This window comes from Strix uralensis, chromosome 1 (assembly GCF_047716275.1).
Source record: "Strix uralensis isolate ZFMK-TIS-50842 chromosome 1, bStrUra1, whole genome shotgun sequence".
NCBI lineage: Eukaryota > Metazoa > Chordata > Aves > Strigiformes > Strigidae > Strix > Strix uralensis.
Genome location: NC_133972.1, coordinates 148,697,238 through 148,716,439, shown reverse-complemented (window position 1 = coordinate 148,716,439; position 19,202 = coordinate 148,697,238). Strand labels below are relative to the sequence as shown.

The following is a 19,202-nucleotide window of genomic DNA, read 5'->3' as shown; positions in this document are numbered from 1 at the left end:
CAAAATTTGAATTAGGGAAAAAGTTAAACTAGAAGGATGGGGGAAGAGGTGTGGGCCCTGTTTACCAGGAGGTTGGATTGCCCTGAGTGCGCTTCTGGGCTCACGTGCTTGACATCTTTTATGTTGCAAAGCCATGTTGTCCTTAGTTGGTTTCTCCCACTCTCACTTTTCACTTTATTTTCCCTATCACTGTCTAATCAGCTCCTGTTCTCATTTCTTCCTCCCAAGTCTTCCCTTGATTTCCCTTGATGGCTTCCAGCCATATGTTTTTCAGTGAACCTCAAATTTTGAGGGACAGCGGTGAGGGGCAATAAATTTTTCTTGCCCCAGTTCCTGCTTAGAAAATCCCAGCTCTTTATCTGCTGCTTGACTTTTATACTGGACTCCCATCCCAGTCTGTCCCAGTTATTTTCCCCATCCCTTCTCCTAAAATAATCTGTTGTCTTCCTACTCTTTTTACTCCCTGCTTGGTTTCTAGCCTTTCCCTGGCATGCTCTGATTCCAGCTCTGACTTATGGTCTTTTACCCAGTTGTCAGTTTTCCACCAGTTTAACATCAGCCTTCCTTTTCTGTGGTAGTCTTTCTTTTCAGACTTCTTCTCTCAAATTGCTCTTCCTTGTAGCTGGTCCTCCCCTCTGCCATCTTTCCCTGTTTGGTGTCATGAGGGGAGATGATGTCTCCAAAGGAGAGGGACCAGGAGAAATTCCCTGCAGGCATGCTTGGAAGAGACCCAGCTTTGGTGGTCTGAGCAGTGAGAGCTGTGACTACAGAGAAAGCTATTCTCGGCCTCAGTTAGAGCATGTCCAGTGTGTAATCCTCAGGAAATGAAACTGCAGGGAATGTGCAAACTGTGTGTATTTCCAAGAGCTTTAGTTTTCAGGAATGGAAAAAGTTTTACCCCAACCAGAAGAAGAAAGAAGTTCTATCTTCTCCCCAGATTTTTAGATTCTTCTCCAGAGTATTGAGTTGTAAGAGCTTCTACAAAGAGTAATAGTTTATTGTGACTAAAACTCTATTAATCTGTGATTTTAGTTCTCATGAACAATGATTTTTCTTTCCCTGAAAGTTTTTATGGACGTTGTGCATGTGTGTGATTATGTGTGCTTAAACTGAGACGGCTAGCATGGAAGATATGTGGACTGATGAAGGCCTGGCAAAGTTATCAGCTGTGTAAAGTAAGATCTACTAATGGAGATCGCCTTAGTAATGCACAGTGAACAGTCTAGAGGCTAGTTTGATTGGAGTTTCAGATGAAAGCTATGCATGTAAAGTGTCTTTGGCACAGATGTTAACAACTATTAAAATATATTTGATCATTTGCATTTTTCTTCAAAAATATTTTTGGATGTAAAACAATTATGTGTTTCTCGAAGAAATATTCCTGCTTGAAATAGCAGTCTTTAGGTGAGTTTGCTAACGACACCGATATGTGTGAGATGAATTACATATACATTTTGTGTTTGACAGAGGGGTACAAAGCACTGGATTGAAATCAAGAGCCTCTGAGATGTAATACTAGGTGTCATTAGGGTTTTAGGACAGGTCAGCTCGACCCTTGCCAGTTGCACTCCTCATAGAAGTCTTATAGAAGTGCTGTGAGAAGAGTTATTACATATTTTTCTATCTTCGAGGCACACTGATATACATTTACATGTTAGCCTAGTATTAAGTTTATCATTAGACTGAAATTGCTTTTCAAATGAAGGATGATGCTATCTCTGCCTCATATTTCTTTAAATATTCCAGGGATACATTAGGAGTGTTTAACATACAGATCTTTCATATGGAACAAGACCTTTAACTACTGTGTAAACATCTGTTCTCTAAATATTATGAATTAATTTGATTAAGGAACTTTTTGATTACTTCCTCTGCTCCAAAGACAGAGATGACGCTGGCTCTACGGAGCAGATTGATGGCACACGTGCAGAGTGGCTGCAGCAGAGCACTGCCATTGAATTTTGGCTGTAATTCATTCAAAGCCCAAATCTTCTTTTACCTCAGTCCAGATTTTTTGCTCTGCCTTCCTCTCTTTTTTAATTATTCCTTAGTGCTATAGAGCGCGACTTGAATCAAAGTTGTCTTCTTTAAATTGTAATATTTGCATTGTGACAGTGCTTCTTATTTAGAAGATTCAGAGCAGTTGAGGGAAAGCTCCCTGTCGTTCCATACATGCTTACAACGTTGAAGTTCAGGTATGGAGGTGTTGGGTAACTTGACAGGTCCCATGGTTTCAAAATCGCCCCAACCTAATAGTAGCTGCCATAAAAAAAAGGGGCAGCCTCCCAGTCTGCTTGTTCCAAACCACACATATCCCTTCCCTGTACTGACTGTAGCTGCTGATGGGATTTGTTGAGCTGGCTTGCCTGCAGCTGGTGGATGAGAAGCGGAGCAGGGAGAGGGAAAGAAGGGTGAGCTTGTGGGCTTTGGCAGCAGCCTGGGGTTAAGCCATCCATTAAACCACACCTCAGGCTGAGGTGTCTAGTGCCCTGCTCACTGGAGTACCCTACTCCTTATGGTAATGCATACTTACAGTGCTGCAAGCTACAGGGTATAGTTACTGAAAATGCACGTTTTAATTACCTTTTGTAGTCTTTCATAATGCTTCTTTCTTGGTGCATTGGGAGTAACCTAATGCACTTAATCGATGCGTTTTCTCTAAATCCTGCTCATCAGAAACTGGTTAAACTAGTTTGCCATTGGAATGCTCCCGTCCCCTCTCCTGGATTCTGTCCCACTTTCTGTAAATCATCACCTTCCTGAGGCTGCTTAAACTTTTCCTCATATCAACTAGGCTGTGGTTTATATCTTGAAACTTAAACCCTTGCTTTCTCAAGCAGAGAAAGCTTTTTTTTTTTTTTTTTTTTTTTTTTTTTTTTTTTTTTTAATTTGTGGAAGCTTTTCAAAGCCATATTAGCTGTGTCTTTAAAGTTCTCAAGCCCTTCATTCTGGGAGGAAAGACATGCCACTTGCTACAGTTTTTTCATGGTTAAGAAAACTGCACTCCCAAGCTGGGTGGTTTGCTGTTTGGAAGAGAAATGAGTGGGCATGATTTCCTGATATTTCTCATACTGTGGTGTACACATAGTTCCTGTTACTTATTATTTTCAGTCCCAACTGATTAACAGCAGAGCTCAAAATTTACAATTGCAGTTTATCTTCTAGGGTCTCAGCAAACACAGCTCTATTTCAGATACTGTCTACGGTCAGTGAGCAGCAAGGGTTTTACTGTTGAAACTGTTGCTCTCTGTACCCCTGTATTGAACTTAGTCCCTGTGCGTAACATACCAGTCTCATTTCAATTCCTGAAAAGTTCCTGACACTGTATTTATTGAACTCATATATTCTACTATTGCACTGGAATAAATCTTTGAAGTTAAATAGGTGTGATGCTGAATACAAACAAAAATTGTAAGATAAAAAGAAGGTTGAATGCAAGTACCTAATCAGCATTGTTGGTGAACGGGTTTAGGTTTTCTATTCAAGGTAATTCTGTGGAAGATAATTTTGAGAGGATCTAATTATTTTTACATTAAAATGTTTAATTTTTTAAAAAAGAAAAATACCTTAGCACTTTTGTCTGAAATTATACTGTAGTTATAGGTAAAAGAAAAATATGTAGCATAGAAACAAATCGTTATTGGATATTTTTATAAACAGAAATTATGCTAATTCAGAAAACAAATTGAGGGGAGAAATCTGAGCATTGCAGAGGCTGTTTTTTTTTAGTTTTCCCATAGGAACATGGTAGTATTATATGGAATATTGGTGCCCGGTTTGCTTCTCACTGGAGGCAGGTTGCTTTGGAAGTCCTTTTTGGCAAAAGTCACTATTAGAAAACGCTAGTGGTTTCCAGCTCTGTTTCTATATTATTGGTTTTCTTATTATTTTAAATGAAGTAGGGATAAGAAGAGTTTGAAGAATTGCTAATGACCTGAAGGTTAATCTACTGGTGATTCAGATAACACCATGCAGGACTCCCTGAGTAAAAGAGCAATGACCACAAAACAGATCTCAGGGGTCACCAAACTCATGTGGAAGGTCACTGGAGGAGACAAGGAGGTGGTCATTTGTTTATGGATGGCCATCCTTCAAGAGAGAAGAAGAAAGTTCTGCAATGGAATCTCCAGTTCTTGCAGTAACAGTTACTTAAAATCTTAATATGGGGAAGGAAGGTGCTGATTAAACTAAGAGAATCAGTCTGAAAAGCAAAGAGAAAACAGTCTTATATGTATCTGTTGAATCAGTTTGCAATTAGAAACTCAATATAGAATCAAAGTAATCTTTTGTCTTTTTAGTAGCGTATAGGTGTTCTTTCTTGCCCCCCTCCGCTCCTCTAAATCTTATCCCTTGTGATGACTTGAGATCCAGTAGAGCCCTTGTACTGTTTTGCAAAACTGCAAGGATTTATTCTTGCTCTCTGGCTCATTTCCCAGGTTTCATCTACAAAGAATCCCCTGCATTTCAAAAAGAGCTGCTCTGTTCTGTTTTCTCATCCTTCTGTGGTGTGTCAGTGCTCAGTAGCTGCTTTGTTACCCCTTGGAGATGGGGGCATCTATCGCATGAAACACTATAGATGTTGGTTAATGCCCTGAAGAAAACATCCACCTATGGAAAATCCTGTCTACGTTAGGCACTGTTAGCACAGAGTTCTATACAGACAATAAAACTTTTAGAGAACTTTGGGAAGAAAACTCTATTCAATAAATATAGCATTTTTCATTTAGATAGTACCTTTTTAGTAAATGTTAGTCTGAAAAATTGCACTCATTTTGCAGTTTTAAGAGTATGTAGACTTGATATAGAAGTGATAAAGTTGCCTCTTTATGGGATCATTATTGTGAGCAAAAGTTTACTCTTGCCGCTTCTCCTTTAAATACCAGCACACTTGAAAATTGGAAAGGTTAGTCTGTGACATAAGCATTTTTTTGTAACAGATTTGTATAGTGTTGAATCCCAGATGGAATCAAGGGAGCAAACTGATTTAAGCCTTTAACCAGCATGCAAGGGTATTTTAATGAAAATTAGTCTGATTCTCCCTTTGAAGCTGTGCATTTGCTGAAAAGGAATGCTACAGATATTCCTTTAGGTAATGCTGGGGACTTATCTACCATTACTTATGTCAGATTGCTAACTCCTGAAAGCATGTGTTTATTCTTAATCGATATTATAATCAACTGCTGTCTGTTCTATTATGATTTCTTAACTTTATTAACCTAAATATTTCCTATTAATATTTACATCTGTGACACTTATAATTAGGTAACTACTACCAAATCTAAATCAATCTAAGCCTAGTAACAACATTTAAGTTGCTGCAAACTAAAGAGATGGTCTGTTTCAGGATTTGTGCAATTACTTATTTTTAAAGGGTATAAGGAGAGGAGTTGAAATAATGTTTTGAATTATTACAATTACGCTTATTCTGACACTTAGTACTAATGACTTCAGTTCCAGATCTGGGTACTGGCCTCCTTTGCTCCCTTTCCTGAGTTCTGTGTTCCTGTCCTTGCTTCCAGAACATTGCCCAGCACCACCCCACCTGGACTGTGTTTTCATTTTCTCTTATGCTCATTTCCCTTTTGTTTTTTTACAGTCTTTCCTTTTATTCTTTCTCTACTCTCATCATCTCCGATGTTAAATCAGGAGCTCTCTTTCTAATGTACCAAGCAACGTGCCTTTCCTGAAAGTGCATACTTTCCAAAAGCGATTTGATGATTCCTATTTCAGGATGAGTCCTTATGTGCTGTTCTGTATCAGTCCAAACTTACCATAAGTAGTCCAGGACAGGAAATACACCACTTTGTTTATAGAAGATGAATGCATAGATTGTCCTTGATTTGTTTGAAATGCAAATGACTCTACACTTTGTCAGAAGAACCTGAGATATTCTTTGTTATTTTATTTCCCTTTTAGATGCACTCTATTTGCCAACATCAGGGACAGCAAAGGAGGAAGCAGTTCAGAAAGAACCTGACTGCGTTGTGAAATATTTCAGTGTTGTGTGGTGTAAGGCATCAAAGAAAAAGCACAAGAAGTGGGAAGGCGATGCTGTTCTTATTACAAAAGGAAAGTCAGTAATATTGAAAGATATGGAAGGCAAAGACATTGGAAGAGGTACTGTACATTTGCATACTGGTGTAAGTGAACCACTGGCTTAAAATTATTGTGGTTTGAATAACAGAGACACAGCTCTTCAGATAATTTAGAGTTCTCCATACCAATGTTGGCCACAGGATGAAAAAATGGTCGGTTTCGGGAGGAAGAAGGAGATGGAAAGAAAGCTTTAGATTTCTTACATATAAGGCAGATGCATGGGGGAGGCTGGGGCAGGCTGAATAACATTATTCACAGAAACACCAAATGCTAGTCCAAGGAAAGGATCTGGAAATGAACGGCTGTACTAATTCAGCAGAGATGCCAAATGAGGGACGAGTAGTTGATTTCGGTGGCTCACATAATGCATTGGAGAAGGTGTCAGAATTAGGGGAAGATGTACAGGTAAGTTTCTTGTAGATATTCCCGTCAGTAGTATGGCAGCTGGGAGTGTCAGAGGTTGGATCTGTACTTTTCAGCCAGTCAAACAGCTAAAAATATTATCTTTGTCAGAAAGACAAGCAAACAGCAACATTTTCCAGCCCAGCCGAAGTTAACTGTGTAGCAATTTTTAGTCTTGTAGTTTTAGCAGCAGCTGCTGCTGTAAGACACAGTTTGGGTTGATATCCGAGTTAAAAATAAGACTTGCAAACTATAGGCTTCAGTCAACTTGAAGCAGTAATTTTTTACTGAAAGCAAAGCAAGAATTAACTTTGCTAGCTGAGCCAAAGATATTTTGTAAGGGAGTAGGATTGGACAGCGTTGCTACAAAACATAATTTGATTAATTTTAGGGCTGAGATGGCTTCTCTGGACATTGTGAGCCTTGCTAGAACCAGGCAGTTTTGATTTGCAAATCAGCCTGTGACTTAGAAGTTAATTTGAATTTATTTATAGCAAAGCAATATATGTACAGACTTGCTTGTTTTTGAAAAAGGCAGAGAGAAGGAGAGTAATGCCTGGAATGCATCAGACACCACCCTGTTGTTCTCGTGGTTTTTTCAAGTCCTGTCTTCTTGAATTAGCAGAAAACACAATAGAAAAAATGAATATTCTGATTTTTGCTGGTGAAAGTCTTTTTGCTGTGTTTGATAGTGTCAGGGAGCACAGTGATACCAATGTCATTGGTGCTAACTTGCCCATTTAGAGTTGCTTTCAACGCTTGTTGATTCTAAGAAAATCATAAATTGACCAATTTAAACAGTGTAAGTTTTGAATTTGCAATTATTCTACAAGCCCATTGAATGAGAAGGAAAGGTTCAGTAGTGGTGCTTACCTCCAAAATTGTATTTAATACTAGGAAGTTTACAGTGAATGTGAATGAGCATCCAGGATTATTATTTTTAAATGGGAAGAAAAGGGCAAAGGAAGATTTGTTTATTTTTTCCTTAGGCATACCAGGGCTGGATCTAAGAAGGGGCATGGGAACCTAAAACCAGCACAGGCTGTTGCTTGTTTTCAAGGCAGCAGAACATCTTGCTTTACAACTCTGCAAATGTCTTAATACCTTAATAAAGTATTACAAAGTATTTAGGAAGTGCTTGCTTGTGATTTGCTCTATGTTATAGAAACAGTTATTTCTGGGAGCTGCATAAACATGTGAGCTTTGTAGGTTTGCTTTTTGCCTTTCCTAAGTTCCCATTTACCTTTAAAGCCCATCCTGTCTTAGAATTAGACTCTTCAGACTGGAATCCAAAAGATCCTGCACAGGGATATACCTGTATTCAGTATGTTCAGCCTGAAGCTATGTAGAGGTCGTAACAGAAAACAAAAATGCAGAGCAAAGGAGAGGTCATAAATGCCCTCTCCAGGCACCTCATTTAGGAAGGCACGTTCATTTTCTTGTGTTCAGGCATCTTCAGCTCTTTCCTGAAAGCAAGTGTTCTTCTTTCAAGAACCAAACAAGGTTTGCTGTGTGCTTTTTGAATACATTTAGAGTATGGGAATAAAAATACCTCCCTTTCCCTTTTGGCCAGATTCATTTTTCAGCACTTGCTTAGACTGTGAAACACCTCAGTAAATTTTTTCTCTTAAAGGAGTTAAAATCCAGATCTTCACCTACCAACCTTCCACATTCCTAGAAATGGGAGACCTGAGCTATGCAAACAGCTCCCAGCAGTCTTTATATGTACTGTTTGTTGGATAAAATATGTGTAAAACCTTGGGAGGCTTTGCCTTTCTCACAGGTGAGTACTTTAACTGCTGGTCTACACAGTCATGCTTTTTATTTTTTTGGCCCAACTGAGGATCCAAGCCTTTTTATCCAAAGTGGCACAAATTCACCAACTGGGGTAAAGAACATGCCTGATTCTAATTCTGAGGTAGAGATGAGTCTTTGACCTCCCTGAGTTAAGAAAATAAATTATGTATGTCTCCTGTTTCTTATGTGAGAGCTTCAACCACTAGAATGAAATTTAAAAGAAGAAACCACCACTTTTTCCTATATCTTTATCTTAAAAGAAAGCAGTAGCTGTAGCTGTATTTTGTAATGAGACTAATAGTATGTTGTAGCTGCACTGAGAATGTCCACCTGATGGAGTCCCGAAGGGGATATAGAAAAATGCATCACCTCCCTGGTAAGTTTTTGAATGAACAAACTATTGAGCTGATTGATAAATCCAGGCAATAATCAGAGCATATATGGTTCAGAACATGTACAGAAGATTTCAGATGCATATGAATCCTTAATTGTAAAAAGCTAATTTAGAATGATTTTAAAAGTAGAATATTCTGTTTAGATAAATAGCAAGAGGGGCTAGTGGCGTTCTTGTTGGGGCATAAAAGAAAGAAAAAAGGACCTCAAATGGTCATTAGTTTTGAGCAAGTTTAAAACTAAGGCAGACAGCTAGACATTATGATATGGGGCTGGTTTTTGTAAATTCCCTTAAATGAGTATTTGACATTCAGTGGGTTGTGGATGAGGATGATTGAATATTTGCTCACATATTCCACTATCTAATTCTGATTATTAGCACTCACATGTCAATCCCTGTTAAGCAGGGAAAGGCTTCGTAAGTTCATATGTATAACTGTTCAGATGCTTAAGAATCAAACACCTGTTCACAGTTTTGTTTTTCCTTCCTGCAGATGAGTACTGCTGTTAAGGAAGTAGTATTTGCCATATTGTCCTAATTGATAAATTTTTACATTCTTTTAGGTACTGGATATAAATCTAAAGAGCTAGACAGTCTTGATGAAGGTCAAACACTGATGGTTGGAGGAAAAGAAATTGAAGTGATGGGTATAATTTCCGCAGATGACTTCAGCAGTGGCAGGTGTTTTCAGGCTGGAATAGGAACTCATGACACAGTCCCAACTGTTTTATCTCAAACTAATATGAAACCATTCTGTAAACCATTCAAAAGTGTCTGTCAACCCAATGCTAAAGAGAATGTACTCAGAGATTCTCAAAGCTACAAACCTCGCCATGATCCAAATGCTTCAAGTAAGATTTAGATTTTTAAGTTTCCTTAAGCATCCTCCGGCTCTCAAAAAAAAATGTTGAATGTGTAACCAGAGTTTTCATGTTCCCCAATGTATTACTGAAGTATTTCTGCATACAGTACTACTGTTTCTATAAATACTATGTTGGGATTTTATCGTGTGTGTTTCTAACAAGTGAAACACTTTGCACTGCACCAAGTTTCTCATAGTTGTTACAGTTGGCTGTAGAAACAAGTTAGAGTGGTTTGTGAGAGTTTTGCCAAGAAAAATGAGTTTATTGATCAGAGAAACAGTCTGACACATGCTAGAAGTTCTAGATGAGTCCCAACTTCCCACTGGAGTCAGTGAAGCACCGACATAATCTGGCAACACGGTGGAGGATCAGTAATAAAGAAGTTAAGCCAGATTCAAAAAATTGCTTCTGACAGTGCCTGATCCCTCACAGCCAGTGAGTATAATTACACTACCCAAACTCAACCAGATACATTTTGGAATAAAAGTTTTGTTTTATAGTGCTAGAAGTACTATGTGCTGAAGAGCCATGAGAGTTCACAAACTGCATAGAAACAGGCTGGTTAAGCAATTGTGTAAGAGGGATCCTGTAAACATCCGATAGCTGCAGGAAGCAGCATTGCTTATCTAAACGAGAAGTACTGTTTTGTCTGTCAATAGCAAACCATGTAGGAGCTATATTCTGCTGATGGCTTTTATCTTTCGGATGGAAGATAAAAATGAGTTTAAAGAAATTTTACTAAGCAGAGCAACACATACTTAAAAAAAATGCAAGTTTGTTCTACATTCTTACTGTAGTTATACCTCCATCCTACTTCTTACCTCATATCCTGATACTATGGGACTTTTTGAAGCTGCTACCTGGCTGCTATGTAAATAAACAACAACATCTTAATCAAGTGATAATTAGTGATATAATTGTCCCTTTTATAGAACAGCCTTATTAACACTAGCTTCTGGTCTGAATTCAACTTGATTATCTAAGAACGTTCCTTCCTATGGTTCCAGGATGATACTGCATTAGCTTTCTAACCTAAAATCTGGCAAAGAGCTCATATATTCAACACTCAAATTAACTTCTTTGCTGTTTCTACACTACTCTGTTAAAAAGCTACATTTTATTCTAGTTGTCTCCCGTGACTTCTCTTCTGGTGAATTTGAGTACCTCATATGAGATTTCAAGAGCCCTGAACACATCAATAGGTTGGACTCTCAGTCATTAGAGTTGCTTACACAGGAGAATCACCATCATTTACGCATTTACTCAACAACGCCTTGTTGCGTAACCTCTTTCAGAAGTAACAGAGATACTTTACAAGACCAGGACCTTGGTATTGAAACAGTGAGAGGTTTTCATGTTGAAGTCTATGACTATAGTTGATTAAAATGCAACTTCTTCAAAATGGAAAGCCATTTATCCCCGTGCTCAGCATAACAGAGCACAGTGACAAAGATGTAAAGGCACAGGTTCCATGTATGATTTCTAAGCTTTTAGTCCATTGCTCATCCAAGCCTTGTTTCTTCTCCATCTCTGAGGCTGCAAAATTTTGTCAGAAAAGTTACCTTTTGTCACCACTGGCTCATATATATATACACATGCAATTTGATGTAATCCATCAGAACTCAGCCCTTTGTCAGTAGGAAACAACCTCCATGAATGATACAAGCCTTCAGCCAACCTATTCCCATGAATACATTATCAATATAGATCTGCTCTAGTGACATAAAAATACCAGTAACTATAAATTGCTTTCTTATTCTGTGCTCTGACAGTACAACTTTTCAGTGAAGGTATGTATAGCATCAATATAAGCAACCCAGTATGGATGTTGTCTAGCAAAATTATGGTAGAGTTTGTAAACAAATTATGGCAAGCAAAACTGTTATTCAGATGTAGCCCAATCCTTCATGCTCTCTTTACCTCTGTATGTCTTCAAACCTGTCAACTTCTTTTATTCGAGCACTGTGGCAGCCTTTGTCAGCTCAGTCTCAGTCCTTCTCTATTATTTTTTTTAACAAATTGTTGTCTTTTTATCTCTGTTTCTCAGGCAGAAAAGTCTTTCTGGACAGCTGCAAGAATATCCCCTTGAAATGTAGTGTCTAGACTTTATATAGGTCATTGTTTATGTTCTTTTTCTTAAACTTTACATTCAGAGGCCTTTTAGAACTTCTTCTGATTTAACTCTATGCGTTCAAAGTCATCATGCAACATTTATTAGGTAGGCAGTTTCACCTCATAATAAAAAAAATACTCAGATTTTTCAGTTTGTCATCTTTACCTTTGAGAAAAGTGCAAACTATTTAGGAAACCTCTGTAAAAGGATTTTTTATTTAGAAGGCTATCTAGGTTGGTAAAGACATTTTCTGTCTGAGAATGGCCAATATATTAAACAGTATTTTTAACAGTCATTAGGTCATTGACTTGATTCTGTAGCCCAGTTAGAGAAATAATACCCTTTGCTAGCAGACTAAAAATAATGGTTTTGTGCAATACTTGTGTATGTTTTGAAATTAAAGATTCTCTAGTTATGCCAAGACCAAATGCAAGTCATCAGTGGACGTTCAATAAGGCTGGTTTACCTATGGTGGATGTAGTTGTGGATCCTTACATTGCAAATAATCTCCGACCACATCAGAAAGAAGGAATTATATTTCTATATGAATGTGTAATGGGAATGAGGTAAGATGATAATTATCCTTTTGGCTTTCAATACCTGTAATATTTTCATGCCCATGTTCGAAATGAGACAATTTGAACGGGAAGATTTGAGAAATCATTCAATTAATTGATATTAGTAATTTTCCTCCAGTAAAGGTGGCACAGGTTTTTTCTGACCTGTATATAGCATCATGCTTGCTATGATTTTGCCAGATGTATTCAGAAGCTAGTGCACCAAAAGGCCTGTCAGTTCTACTGCAAATACCAAGTCTTGTAAACACGGATACAGTCTAACCCATGCTAAAGAACACTGCTTTCTGGGATTTATAATTCATATAATTCATAATTATTCATATCATTTATAAATCAGGTATTTAGAATAAAGAAGCTGTCATACCAACCTGTTGAAAAAAATACAGTACTATTTTCAAAAATGTTTTCTCAAGTCATAGATCAAGTTGTAGATTCCTTAAGGTATATACGGGTTTTAAAAATATTAGATAATAATTTTAATTCTAAAAGCAAATTTAAACTATTTGGTTTTGGAGGACTAATGCATTAATCTAGAAAATTAGGAATTTTACTCTAAAGTCTTCTGTTATAACTGAATGAAAACCTGCAGTAGAGCATAATAAATATAAGTAGGTTCTTTATACTTCAGAAGGCAACAGCAAAGAGCAATTCCCTAAACCAGTTGTAAATAATTATAGATATGTCTTTTAAAACGTTACCACTGCCTAATTATATCTTACAGAGTTAGTGGCAGATTTGGAGCTATTCTTGCTGATGAAATGGGCTTAGGAAAAACATTGCAATGCATTGCACTTGTCTGGACTCTTCTGCGTCAAGGGGTCTATGGATGCAAACCTGTACTAAAGCGAGCACTAATTGTCACCCCTGGGAGTCTGGTAAAAAACTGGAAAAAAGAATTTCAGAAATGGTTGGGAAGTGAAAGGATCAAAGTCTTTACAGTTGATCAGGTAAGGATTATTTCCAAAAGGGGATTACATCATGTTTGGCTCAGAATATAGGATTTGTGATTTTTTTCCCCTCTTTTTTTTTAAACCAGAGACCAAACCTAATAATTCTCTATTAATATTTATTTATAATACTTTATTTCTCCTTCAGGTAATTGTGCATATGGGCATTTAGCTGTCAGTAACTGGGTCATAACTCAGGCTCACCTGCCTGTGTAGCATATGTCTGTCTTCTCTTTCCTCAGGCTTCACCTTTAAAGATATAAAAGGAGACACGCTCCTCCGTGTGCCTCTTTGGTTTAAGGAGCTTTCTATTAAAGTGTACACCTTCCCTGCTTTAGGTACCAGAGCATCTACCTTGACTGACTTGTAATCCTTTTCTGTAGTAGTTGCTTTTGTTCTGTACTGAAAACTTTTTCCTCTTTGCTTCAGCTGTCTGTTTCAGGTTACTTCAGAAGGTTATTCCTTTACTGTCACTGTCAAGAATTAGGTTTCTGTAGGGATGATTTGAGTTACCAAGTCTAGAGTCTGTGTTAGATAATGAGAATATCTCTCATCTCTAGAAGAGAGCAGGCAAGTACAAATCTTAATAATGAAGCGGAATGATGCTGATCCCTGTCTCCTCCTGTAATGGAGCAGTTCCTGCTGGTGATGACACTCCCAAGTTCCTGTAGTGCCTGGATGAATCCCATGTGCTGATGAAGTATTTAATCTTTTAATCTCTTTGGTATACCTTTAGGGTCTTGCCTTTGTTTTTGAAAAACAAAGCTCTCTCCGCCCTTTACTTCAAAGACTAAAAGTTCTAGTACAGACTGTGCTTCAGTGACCTTTATTGACCACATCAGGCAGGAAAGCACCTGGTCAAGTAAAAGACAAGGGAGTTCACAGAGTGAGGCTGTAGCATCACTGACTGAGGACCTTCTCTGGAGAAGAGCCACATCTTGCTCTGGTTATCCAGCAAGGCTTTCTGGCCATATAAATTTTCCCGTTAAGCATGGCTCAATATCTCAGTGAGAGGGTTGGGTCCTCTCAGGACCGGCACTCGTTAAGCTGTGAGCAGGAGACTTGCCCATGCCTTCATTAATGCTTATGAAGCTTTCAGATTCAAGCTCTGTTTTTTATAATTTACCATCCAGTATCTCTTTTCCTATGACTTCTGGTCCCCATGTCCATATGGAGTGGGCATTCATAGCAAAAAGGAAAGAGAAGTTGTTTAGCAAACTGGTTTCTATATGTACATTCAGCAATCTGCTGTACCCCTACTTTTTCCTTGCTCCTATATTTGAATTGTGCCAGTGGGAAGAAGTGGAGAGCTTACACTATCTGCATTGGTGCTTGCAACAACGATAAAGATATTTATTTTCCAAAGTTATTTTTTAATCTAATAGTTCCACAGAAGTAGATTGAAGAAACAAATGGTACTTCATTCTAAAGATGTCCCGATTCTTATATCAACCAGATTTGCTTTTAGTTTCTTGTATGATCCTTATTGTCTGTGTGAAAGCGTGCCTATTTCAGATGAAATGGAAGTTTTCAAACTTTTTAAACTGTAGAGCATACAAAATTTTGTAACAATAATTATTTCTTTGAATTCCACTCATTATTGTCAAACCCTTGAAACTGTTGAACCTACTCATCTTCCACTGAGGACAATCCACACATAATAGGTGCTCTTTGCATCATTTGCTTTTCTTAGTAACTTGTTTCAAGATGAGGGAATGAAGCAAACATGACTTGTCAGGAACTGTAATGTAATATAGGTTAGGATGAGAAATATGGAATTTTCTAAAAGAAGTGGATACAAGACAAAATATAATATGGCAACATTTTAACCTGAAAAGGTAGTTAGAAATAATTGAACGTTTTCTTGCAGTTTTTGTCAATAATGTTGGGAGGAGAAAACCTGAATTTGCTGACAATTACTATGACCCAAAATCACAGTATTTTTCATTTTCTTTTAATTTAAATAATTTAATATTCTTACTCATCTTATTGGAGCCATTTGGATTGAGGACACTCAGCAGCTTTTAAGACTGTGTTCTCAAATAACAAGGAATACATTGTCATGCAAAAGGAGGACACAATATGACTTGCCTGGGATATAATGAGGTATTTCAAAATAATTTACTGTCTGTCTTCTTCAGAAAAGCAGCAATTACCATACTGTTATTTCTCCAGTATAACTTAAAAAGAAGAGCTTGTCTCAAAGTTTTTTTCTATTGTTTCCTGTAAGGAATGCATTCAAAGAACTGGCAGAGTTTTAAGAATCTGTTAGGCATGTTTTCCTCACTTTCACACTGAAACACCACGAATTGATCCTAACCCTTCAGTAACAGACTCTTCAAAAAAATTATCTGCTTTTAAAATGTGATTACTTTACTCCTGTTAAAATGCAAATGTCATGTAGAGGACATTGCTTTTAAAATTAAGGCATCCCCACAAAGGTTGCATTTAAGTCTTGTTAATCCATGTTATCAGCATTTGAGATGTGTTTGAGAGAATAACTCCTTTATCTGATTGCAGAGTATCACTTCTACTGGGGTTGTTATGGTTTGGTTTTTAAGTCAAAATATCTGAAGAATTAATTAATTAAAGGTTTACATTGCTTCATGATTTAGCATTTTTAAATTTACACTTCACTGGCTACATTGGATTTGGACTAGTGCAAAGAAAGGTCTGTTCAAAGAGTAAGTCTGGGACATTATGAAGGACTAATACTGGTTGATAATTGCTCCATATGTGGCTCTGAGCAACTCGCTTAAACCTGTCAAGTCACTTTGGGTAATTGTGAAAATGGAGGCTATAATACATACATATCTTGAAGCCAGTTAAGAGGAAAAAATCAATTACGTGAAATTAGCTTGTAAATTTATTTTAATTTTTAGTCCATCATCCACTGCTGTTGTTATATACAGCAGGGAATATATTAAATTTGGCTGCAGGGGGCTTATAATATGCCAGGATTCTCCTGCTTTGTTTTAAGGGGTTCAAACAGTCCAGAAGAGTTGATGGGGAGGGATGTTGGAGGCAGTTCCCCAGTGCCTCAGCACTTTCCCCACAGTCTCAGCTCACAGCCCATAAGTGTAGGAAAACAAAATGATTTCTGAACCCTGGGCATCTTCTCATGCTTGACCATCCCAAGAGAAGGTCAGAGACGCATTGCCTCTGTCTTCAGGACTGCAATATGGAGCCTGAATACTGAGCAGGGACAACTATTGGGTATTGCCTACAGGGCTCCTCTGTATCTCTGTTCCTGTGTTGGGAAATTTTCTGCTCCTATTTTGAAAATGGCAGTAAAACTATAGCCAGAAAACAAGCAGTTAACTGCAGTCCTGGTAACAGCAGGAATGCTCAAATCCAGTCCAAACACCAGGGGAAATCGGTGCATGCCCTTGTCACCTGCTCCTCACTACTCCTTGCTTCCTCCAACATGTGCTGGGCCTCTTCATGAGTAGCATACAGGGACTGATCTACTTTGTGAGATTAATGTGCCAGATTTGGCCCATAGATTCATCTGAATCACCTGCTAGGAGGTTCTAAAGGTTGTGATAATTAACTGGTGCTGCTTTTACAGTGTATTACACCATATGGCTCCAGACTTAGTTGTCTGTGTTTGGTAACTGATCTTGTTTGGAAATAAAAATACCTTCTGAGGCTCTTAGCTTGATTTGCTTTCACAATTAAAGAGGTCCTTAGCTTTTCAGCTGCACCCATAGTCTGCTTAGATAGTGAACACCATTAGGAAATAGGAAGGAGGATGCAGGGAATTAGCATCTGGAGCCAGGCAGAAACATGAGGGATGTACCCACAGTAGATTTTTCCATTTTTATGCATAATTACAAGTAATTGCATAATTACATTCACAAGTCTTCACAAAAATGTAACTATTTCTAGGAAACTTTTTTGGAAGAAGCTCCCTGTCAAATTACAGTGACTTTTTATTTAGTGTGTCTGTTTCCTTGATGTCTATTGAAGGAAAAGCATTTGAGGGATATATGAGCAGAGGGGATTACAGACATTTTCTGACGAGTAATACAGGGTTTAGAATCAAGTGCTTTTATTTACCAGTATACAGGCATGTTTTCTGTGGCTGGTTATGGGCTCTGTTTTCTGAGTCCCAGGCTGCCCTTACCTGTTGGCCAACCCATCAATATTAAGGGCTTGTAACAAAGTTAATCATAGAATCATCATAGAATACCAGGTTGGAAGGGACCTCAAGGATCATCTCATCCAACCTTTCTTGGCAAAAGCACGGTCTAGACAAGATGGCCCAGCACCCTGTCCAGATGAATCTTAAAAGTGTCCTATGTTGGGGAATCCACCACTTCTCTGGGGAGATTATTCCAGTGGCTGATTGTTCTCACTGTGAAAAATTGTCCTCTTGTGTCCAATCAGAATTTCCCCAGGAAACACTTGTACCCATTACCCCTTGTCTTTTCAATGTGACTCCTTGTAAAAATGGAGTCTCTATCTTCCTTGTGGCTACCCTTTAAATTCTGGAACATGGTGATAAACGTTCTTTTCTTAAGGCTGAACAAACCCTGTTCTCACAGCCTTTCCCCATATGGCAGGCTTCCCAGTCCTTTGATCACCTTTGTGGCGCTCCTCTGGACCCTCTCCAGCTTGTCCACATCTTTTTCGCACAACAGGGACCAAAACTGAACACAGTATTCCAGGCATGGCCTGGCAAACGCTGAGTAGAGTGGGATAATGACTTCTTTGTCTCTGCTGGTGATGCCCTTGTTGATGCAACCCAGCATCCCATTGGCTTTCATTGCCGCTGCAGCACACTGTTCACTCCTATGGAGCATGTTGTCCACCAGGACCCCCAGATCCCTTTCCACAGAGCTGCTCCCCAGCCGGGTAGATCCCAGCCTGTGCTGCACTCCTGGATTATGTTTTCCTGGGTGCAAGACCTGACACTTGTCCTTGTTGAACTTCATAAAGTTCTCATTAGCCCACTCTTCCAGCCTATCCAGGTCTTCCTGCAGGGTGGCTCTCCCTTCCAAAGTGTCCACTTCCCCGCTCAGTTTGGTATCATCAGCAAACTTCATCAGGGTACACTTGATCCCATCATCCAGATCGCTTATGAAGATATTAAGCAGCGTTGGGCCCAATATCGATCCCTGGGGGACCCCACTTGTGACAGGTTGACAGTTTGAACAGGAGCTATTTCCCACCATCCTCTGGGAGAGACCTGTCAGCCTGTTCCCCACCCACCACACAGACCTCTTGTCTAGACTGTAACGCATCAGTTTCTCTAGGAGGAGGCTGTGGGGAACTGTATCAAAAGCCTTGGAGAAATCCAGAGAGACAATGTCCACCGCTCACCCCTCATCAACTGAGCAGGTTACTTTGTCATAGAAGGCAATCAGGTCAGTCATGCACAATTTGCCCTTGATGAATCCGTGCTGGCTTTTCCCAATCAACGTGCTTCAGTTGACTTGTTATAGCTCCCAGGAGAATTTGTTCCGTAACTTTCCCAGGGACTGAAGTAAGACTGATGGGCCTATAATTTCCTGGATCCTCCTTTATGCCCTTCTTGTAGATGGGGGTGATATTAGCCTTCTTCCGGTCTTCTTGGGACACCCCCCATCCCTTTAAGGCTTCTCAAAGGTTATGGGGAGCAGCCTCGCAATGATGTCAGCCAGCTTTCTTAACACACATCGATTTGCAGGGGTCAAGCTCCTGTAATAGTTCACACACCAACTCTTCCATCTCTGACAGTGGGTCTGTGTTTGCATCGACCTGGATTTTGTTCCCAAGGCCTGGTGCCCAACAGTGCTGGTAAAGACAGAGCTGAAGAAAGTGTTGAGAATCTCTGCCTTTTCAGTTTTGTTGGTGTCTAATTCAACTCTCCTGTTTAACAGCAGGCCAACATTTTCCTTCTGTTTCTGGTTGTTGTTTACGTACCTGCAGAACCATTTCTTGTACTTTTTGATGTTTCTGGCCAATTTCAATTCGAGCTGAGCTTTTGCTTTTCTAACTGCATCTCTGCACACCCTGGCAATGTCC

General features: G+C 38.8%; 1 protein-coding gene across 4 annotated transcripts in view; it reads left to right on the top strand.

Moving 5' to 3' along the window:
* Window positions 1–19,202, top strand: part of RAD54B (RAD54 homolog B) — a 67,687-nt gene that overhangs the window by 35,744 nt on the left and 12,741 nt on the right. For all 4 annotated transcript variants that reach the window (XR_012630926.1, XM_074884526.1, XM_074884550.1 and 1 more), the window contains 4 exons: window positions 5,917–6,117; window positions 9,253–9,540; window positions 12,069–12,231; window positions 12,965–13,190. Coding sequence is in view for 3 of the 4 variants with exons in the window: in XM_074884526.1 (XP_074740627.1) it covers window positions 5,917–6,117; window positions 9,253–9,540; window positions 12,069–12,231; window positions 12,965–13,190 (878 nt within the window). In the remaining variant the exon portion in view is untranslated. The remainder of the gene's footprint in view (window positions 1–5,916; window positions 6,118–9,252; window positions 9,541–12,068; window positions 12,232–12,964; window positions 13,191–19,202) is intronic.